Raw genomic sequence first — 8,383 nt, 5'->3', positions numbered from 1 at the left:
TGGTCCAATTGTTCTCAAATTGATCATTAGTGTTGATTCAAAATAGGATACCTAATTAAAAATTTGTGGAATACCACTTTAAAAAATTACCATATTCGGAAATTTTAGAAACTATTGTATATGATATTACAAATAAGCAATTCCTGATATATACAAAAAAAATTTCATAGAATAAGATATACCAATATGCGCAACTTTCATAGAAATATAGATGGAAAGGACTCATAATTGAAGGTGAAAGAGAAGGAAAGGGAGGATCCTTCATCCTCTGCTTCAAAATTTCAGTCCAATGAGTGAAAAAAAATTTTACACCGAAGATACAAAACTGTTCAGAAAATTTGGCACATTACCTTAATTTATGAAGAGAAAAAAGATAATTGCTTTGAAATTTGTTTTTAAGTATTGCTCGAGCGAATTCTCCTAAATGTATACAAACACGAAGAAAGAAGCCGAATATGTTATTCACATCCTCAACTATAGAACGTCTTTTACAGCCAAAAAATGGCATCATATCACAACAAGTTAGAAAAACATTTGTGGAGGATCAAAAAATATTTAAAATTGAACCCAAAAGAAATCTCATCAGATCGGGCAACAGAATCAGAAAATCAGAAAGACGATCAAAAGTATTTTTCTTCCTTTAATAATTCTGTAAGTTCTCTGATTCCTCAATTTGCAATCATCTTTTTGATCGAGTTGTTAAATCATTAAAGTTAATCTAGACATCAACCTAATTATGTTATGTCTCTTTTTCACATATCGTATGGTCGAAAGTATAGTATTTCTTCTACATTCCATCAAATTAGTATCAAAGTCTTAGCAGGATATGCGTTTCATGCGGGAGACACCAAGAGGGCATCAATGGAACTAGATGACGAATTCATAATAGCTATTTATCATACCTGATTAAATTTGGTATTACACAATGTTAAATAATGCAAAATCAACTAAATCCATATGTGATTTCTCTTCATTCATTTTACATTATTCACGAATATTATTTTGTTCATGAACACCAAACTTACTCACAAACATTCGATTCATTTACAATCCTATCCTAATCGAACATCACTTAAAACAAATTTAATGAAAAAGTGACACCAACAAACACGTTTAAAAAGAGAATTTGATACATTAATTATATCCAGTTTCATAGGTACCACCACAAATCTAACGATTTCAATTATTCTTTATTACATGATCCATCCGTGCACATATAGAACGTAACAGAATTCAAGTAGCTGATGATGATGATGTTGATACATACACAGTCGTTTTGTGCTAATCGATCACTTTTTTTGGGAGGGGACTAACAGAAACAGTTTGGTTATAAGGATGGTTGGCACGACGAGGAGGGTAGACCGGATAGCGATGGACGCAGTCGAACCATGGATTGTCCGTGTCCATGGTCGAGTCTCTTACTGCTCGCCATACCACGCTACACGCTTTAAACCCTGTCCCGAACGCTAACATCCACACTTTGTCTCCTTTCTTGATCCTCCTCTTCGCCTCAAAATAGGCCAACTCGTAGAACACTAAACTGCTCGATGTATTGCCGAACCGATGCAGGCACATTCGTGCCGGTTCCACCACCTCCTCTTCAAACCTGTTGCAAGCAAAAGAAAATCTCTTAATAATTTTTATCTTTTTAAATTGTTATTTAAGATTTCGTTAGATTTTAGTTGTTGATCTGCTTCGGCTTTAAAGACGCTGTAGTACGCACCTCATCAGACGCCTGACGGCGTCGATCACGGCCTTGCCGCCGGCGTGGATGCACATGTGGTCGAACGCGCGCTTGAAGTCCGGCACGTGCGCCATCGCTGCCTTCTGGTCGCCGCCCAGGTAGAGCTTCGCCACGTGGTAGGCGTAGCGAAGCATCTCCTCCACCGGCAGCACGCGTGGAGCGAGGTTGGTGATGTGGGACTTGAGGCCGGCGCCGGCGACGCGGACGAGGTCCTTGGTGAGCGCGACGCCCACGTGGCCTTCCTCGTCCTCCATCTGGATGGCGGCGTTGTAGGCCGCGTCGTCGGCGCCGTGGTGCGTCCGCATCGACCGCACTAGCTCCATCTTGGCCCGTCCTCGCGCCGCCGGGTCGCTGCTCACCAGCGCCGCCGCCGTGCCCACGCGGAAGATGCAGTTGGTCACCAGCATGTGCCGGTTGTCGCCGAAGTACCTGTTCGATCTCGATTAATGAACTGTATTAAAAACTGCAGCGAACGATCGATTAGTACCAATTGAGGCTGATGCTCTCGGTGACGACGATGAGGCCGTAGCCCTTTCTCCGGCGGAGCACCTTCGCCGCGAGATCAAACGCCACGGTGCCGGCGCTGCACCCCATCCCGGCCAAGTTGAACGTCTTCACCCCCTCCTTCATCCCGAAGCGGCGGACGAGCATGGAGGAGAAGGATGGCGCGGGGCTGAACATGCTGCAGGCGGAGATGACGAGGTCAATCTGGGAGGGATCGGTATCGGTCTTGGCGAGCAGGTGCTGGACAGCGCCGAACATCCCATCCTCCGCCTCCTGGACGGCGCACCTCCGCTTGTTGCCGAGGTCGTCCGAGTGGAACACGAAAGGCGGCACGTAGGTCTCGTCCCCGAGGCCGGACTTGCTGTAGATGGCGCGCATGAACGCCTCGCTCTCCGCCGAGTGCCGCTGGTTGCGGCGGCCGAAGAACTCGCACAGCTCGTAGCTGGCGCGGAATTCGGCGTCGGGTTTGTGGCAGCTGTAGTCGAGGAGGAAGACGGGGAGGGGGCGGCGTCGGAGGAAGGCGACGAGGGAAATGAGAGAGCACCAGACGAGGCAGCAGAGGCCCGCAGGGTGGCGGGAGAGGAAGAGGAGGGGCGGTTCGGAGAGGCGAGGAGAATGGGCGAGGGTGACGGCTATGGCTGAGAGGAGGAAGATGACGATGACGATGAAATGCCACGGCCCGCCATTGCTGCTGCTCGTCATATCCGATCCGAAGCTTCCTAGACGACGGGACTTCGATGCCCTGTTGCCGTTGAACGGGATGGATTCTCATTCTATGAACAATTTATATAGCGAAAAATTAAAAATAAATAAATAAACAAATAAATAAATAGATTCGGCTTGTTTTACCTTTAAATAATTGCACCGAATTATGGGTCTCTGGTCGTTGAATTGCGACCAAATGGTACAGCTTCAGAAGTTACAGACTGAAGAGAGTAAATATCTTTAGGCATTGAGCAGCTTTGATTAACGTTGCATCAGGAAGATGGCCCCTCGATAATTTATGTGGGATATGGAGATCCACTCCAAAAGTCGGTCAACTCGGTGGGGGTGCTGCACCCATTCCATACAGCTAATTGACTAGGACACTGTAGAGTTTTAGATAGGTGAACCATCATTGTCGGCAAACACATTTAGGGAGGAAAAAATCAAATTAATGACATGAAAAGTAATTTTGAAAATCATACATTGAATCATAATATATAACTAGTTAATTAAATGATAACATATGACCATTTAGAAAATTAATATACGATTTGTGCAAAGTTAAAATTGCAATATTGAAAAGATTTATATATATATGGTCTCCGACTGCAATTTGATCGGAATCCGACCGTGATTTGGTTGGAAATACGGCCGGTAGTGGCTCGCGCGGTTTCCGACCAAATTACGTCGGATTTCGATCACAATCCGATCGGAATCTGATGTCAATCGACGTGCCGACAAGCGACGCGTCGATCGCGCTCAGGCCGGCAGCCGACGGTGGCTGCACGGCACGGCGAAGGCGGCGACAGCAGGTCGGGGGCGGAACTGTGCATTCCTACATTTGAACGGTCAAATCTGCATGCGATCACACGTGATGAATGGTAGATCGAACGACGCTCATGGATGCGCACGCATAAGACACTCAGGAAATCATTTTTGTATATATATATATATATATATATATATATAGTCATGACTTAATATATTTGGGTGTATCAAAGATTTAAGTTAACTTCAGCGTAATAATTTTCATATAAAACATTACTAAACAATTTGATAAATTAAAATTTTATTAATTGTATATTGTGAATCGATATCAACAGAACAAATTGAGATATAATTTTACTACAAAATATTACTCATCAAACTATAATATAGCCCTTTCAGAATATAAATCGGGAGCCGAATATTGTTCGATCGGAATACTGTATTTGATAATTTTTAGCATTTAAATTCAAGGTGAAGGTCTCTTATCAAAGATAGGAAATAGCAGTAGTACGTACCCTATACTTAGGCACATGAAAGCAAGTAGGCATTAATGAATAAAATAGAAGGGACAAACCACCATCCAATGGTTTGCAGCAAGAAAGAACAAATTTACAAAAATAACTGAAAACAAGTGAGACGAGCGCAGTAGAAATGGTAGAAAACTTTAAAAACTTCAATCACACAACGGCAACAAGGCAACATAACTAACTATCCGGAAGCCATGAAAACAGAGATGACGTTTTCAAGAGTTCATCGACCAAGCATTACTGGAGCACATAAATGCAGCGATGGGAGAGAGGGAGCAGTGTTGCACAAAACCCGGATGCACATTAAATTTGTGCAGATGGGAGAAAAGTTAAATAATTACGAGATTAAAGATTTTGGATGGTTTCTCCAACCCTATTTATAGCTAATTAAAGTATTCTGGACCCTAAAGTGGGAATATATACATCCTTGTTACTCGAGAAAATAAATTTTCTACTTGTTTTCCTATTGTTTTCACTGATCGATAGATATGATCTCTTATGCTAAAATAACATGTTAACAATCAGGAACTAGAGTTGTTAGAACCATGGAAGAATTTTGAGGTGATGATGATTTCTTCAGTAGACTTTAAGGTCAGTACACTCTAGTTATAATACAATAGTTTGATCAACAGGAAATAAGAGCGACAACAAACAGGGAATAAATGAGACTTGTCAGATAACTTTAAACTTTATATCATTGATGAAAAAGTTTTATAAAAAAAAACTGCTGTATTTTACAAAAGGCAAAAATTTAATCATACTAAATACCTGAAAGGCACGCACTACTTTATATGATCGCTCGAATTGAAAAGCATTGAATTGGAATCAAGTAATTTTAGTTAAAAGTGTTTAATGATCATAAAGATCTCATATTCATGTCAAATAGACACCATTATACTCCTACTAATCCCCTAAGTTTGCCGATGTTCTGTTTTCAATTTTGACTATTTCATTAAACACTTTTAAAGGCTTCAAATTCCTGTCAGGCATTGTTGAATTCCTAATTATTCTCTGAGTTGTCCTCGTTCTTTTTTTTTTCACCCAAATTTGGAGTCCTTTAGATCAAACACTTTTGATAAAAAGTATTTGACAGTCCTAAAGAGCTCAAAATCGTGTTAATGTGGCACTATTGCACCCCCAGTGCTTCCTTGAGTTTGTTTATGTTTTTTTTTTTTTTCAGATTTGACTACTAGGGGTTTAATAGTACTCCATCCATCAAACACTTCTGATCGAAAAGATTTGATGATCCTAAAGAGCTCCAAATTGAGAGAGGGGAGGGGCAGAGAAAACATGGACACTAAATTAAGGTTTTTAGGGTTATTAAACATAATTGACAAAAAAATGGACATACTTTGAGAACCACCCACTAGCAGTGCAATGATACTAATTTGAATCGAAATCTAGAAATAAAAACATGAATAGATTCAAGGGAATGCTGAAAGTGTAATCATGCTCATTTAGCACAAATCTAAGATCTTTAGGTCGTCAAACTCTTTGGACAAAAGTATTTATGGCAGGTGGAGAGTTGTTGGCATGAAGAGGGCGGAGGGGACAGATGTAATGCGTCCTTTGAGTGTTCAGTAAAAATTGAGTGTGCCATATGGTAAATGCTGAAATAACAATGCTGAAATATTAAAAAGAGTAAAATAGATTAGTCCTTGTGACCGAAATGTAGTTTCCATCTCACTGCCATTCTCATTTATTAGTACTTCCACACAGATCAGGTCATCATTTATATTCGTACACCAATACGCTATGCTGTTTCTGACTTGAAAAAAAAGCTGCTAGCTAACAAATGCATCCAACTCACTGGCCTTAAGTAATTAACATTTAAAATTAGAAACAAAATAAATGTCATCCAATTCTTACTTGATTAAGATCCACCTTTCTATTTGCTATTGTATTACATAGTTAGAGTTTATGTTGAACAGCAATATTTATCTTTTTACAGATGATCATGAGACCGATCGTGTGGGACCATTAAGATGACAGATTCCATCTTTTTATAGAAGAGTTTATATTGAACAACTAGTCTCTAATTTTTTTTTATGGTCTGTGGATAACACTCTTCTGCAAAAGGTGGATCCGCCACCTTAGCGGCCCCACACGGTAAATCGAGAAAGTGCAGTTGGTTATGACACAGGAGGGTATTGCCTGGCTTCGCCAGGATTCGAATCCTTGTCCTCTTCTGCAAGTCTGCTGCGTCGTAACCAACTCACTTATACCCCGGGGTTCTGTGGATAACACTCGATGAGGACACACTGCCAGTTAAGCTGGTCCCAAGTAAGGAAAAATGGTTCAAATCCTTAATGGGTTGCTTTGTTCCGGAAAATTGATTGATGACAGGCGTAACTGGTACGTGTATTTAATGATTTAATGTCCATGCTCACCTTCATTATAATATATTTAAAAAAGACGAATATAAAAAAGTGAAAAAGTAGTTGACGTCGATTTAGGTCAATGAACTTAACAAGAGAGAGGGAAGGTTGAGAATTTAGTGAGTGCACAGATCTTTCATTAATGAAGCACTATGTCTTGCTTCCCACTCCCTTAGATCGGATTGCAGGTGTTTGTCATTTTGTCATAAATTAGGATTGGCGTTGTTATGCAACTTATTCTTACAAGCAAGATGCAATGCAATGCAGTTAGGGATAAATATTCCGAAAGTCGACCACTAAGTATGCATAAATTGTATTCTAAATTTATCTAATAAATGAACTAGAGGGGAAAGCCGTTGCAATGTAGAGTTAGATCACATATTCAACCTATAAAAATTCATCACTAGTGTGCCCATAAAAATCTGACTGCCTGCACATCTAATAAGAGGCCTTCCCATTATAAGCTAAATATAAAAAAGGGGAGCCTTTTTTTTATAGATGTTGTGTTTTATAGATAAAAAAGGGGAGCCTTTTTTACTTTTTCTCATAATTTTTCAAGATAAAATTTACAAATATAAACATCCTTTCCAAATAAAAAGAGTATCTCATAATCTTAAAGGAAATACTACTAACTATTCAGAGCTAGCCAAACGGCAGGGGACCAATTACAACTGAGTTCTTCCAAGAATGGTAATGGAAAAACGGAAGAAGAGTATCCAGGGAAGGCTTATCAGAGCAGCAGTCAGAGTACTCCAAACCAATATAACAGAACGTCAATAATATGAAAGAGTAAAAACCATAACAGCTTTTCTACGCTAATTCTAAAATTGGCAACCTCTGTTTTAAGTTCACAAATTCAAATGATAGATATTTGTAACACATTTCTGTAGCGGGAAACAGATGAACCTATCGTCATAAAGCAAACAAATGTCAAGAGACAAGTTTTGCTCGACAATTGTATTTTATATGTCAGTTAAACATATTAATCGAAAAGCTTTAAAAAGATAACTAGCCTAAAATAAATATGAAATTATAATTCATAAACTTTTATACAAGAAAGCTGGTAGAATGAATGCGTACTGCATATAGTGGAAAATGAATGTATACATACAATTTCAAGATGAATCTAGTATCTAATGTTTATTCACATACAATTAAACTAAACTGTACAATGTTGTTGAGTATCATACAGAATAATCTTGAAATGTAACACTTATTCACAATTCTAGTGTATTCACTTGCCAGCAGTCATTGATCATGATAGTTTAATTCTCACCAATGTAGTTAAATTTCAGTAAAGTGAATACAAAAGCTTGTGCAAAGGCATCATCGTCCTAATTGATTGGGCTGTGTTTGGTGACTTTCAAGGTTCAGAAGTCGTTCACAAATGAATGCAGATCTTTATATCTTACATAAAGCGTCCATTGTTCAAAAAGACCTAAAAAGGCAGGGAACCTTAATGTTTGAGAGTTTTTAAAAATAAGCGCCGTTTTGGGGCTTTTTCTTTCCCTTTTAATTTCTGAAAATTTTATGGATCTTGTCTTCCAATTGCTCCTTTGCTATCAGTTTAGTGATTCTTGTGCTAAAGAACAGGACATCACTTTTTTTATTTCTCCTCCTGCAAATCAAGTGCATGGTTCTTGGAGGGGAATGAATTTGACAAGTGTCACCACCCATTATCACCTAACTACTACAGTCGACAATAACGATTCTCTAGAAATACCATAATAACTATTGCTATCAAATTCCCAAGCCAT

At 39.4% G+C, this 8,383-nt stretch overlaps 1 protein-coding gene across 1 annotated transcript; it reads right to left on the bottom strand.

Moving 5' to 3' along the window:
* Positions 1 to 1,148: 1,148 nt before the first annotated feature.
* LOC141820579 (3-ketoacyl-CoA synthase 17-like) lies at positions 1,149 to 3,137 on the bottom strand. The gene is made up of 4 exons (XM_074707913.1): positions 3,098 to 3,137; positions 2,232 to 3,021; positions 1,724 to 2,173; positions 1,149 to 1,606 (listed from the first exon to the last, which is right to left on the bottom strand). The coding sequence occupies exons 2-4, from the start codon at positions 2,948 to 2,950 to the stop codon at positions 1,282 to 1,284; spliced, it is 1,494 nt and encodes a 497-aa protein (XP_074564014.1). The 5' UTR covers positions 2,951 to 3,021; positions 3,098 to 3,137; the 3' UTR covers positions 1,149 to 1,281.
* Positions 3,138 to 8,383: the final 5,246 nt, after the last annotated feature.

The sequence above is a fragment of the Curcuma longa genome, unplaced genomic scaffold (assembly GCF_044706935.1).
Source record: "Curcuma longa cultivar G26 ecotype Majalengka, Jawa Barat unplaced genomic scaffold, ITB_CL_G26_1.1 utg509_np1212_2302976_RagTag, whole genome shotgun sequence".
NCBI lineage: Eukaryota > Viridiplantae > Streptophyta > Magnoliopsida > Zingiberales > Zingiberaceae > Curcuma > Curcuma longa.
This window is presented reverse-complemented; position numbering and strand designations above follow the sequence as displayed.

Coding starts and splice junctions, on each gene's coding strand:
- LOC141820579 (XM_074707913.1), bottom strand. CDS start 2,950: ATGACGAGCAGCAGCAATGGCGGGCCGTGGCATTTCATCGTCATCGTC. Junction 2,174..2,231: donor GAGAGCATCAGCCTCAATTG/GTACTAATCGAT, acceptor GAGATCGAACAG/GTACTTCGGCGACAACCGGC. Junction 1,607..1,723: donor GCCGTCAGGCGTCTGATGAG/GTGCGTACTACA, acceptor TGCTTGCAACAG/GTTTGAAGAGGAGGTGGTGG.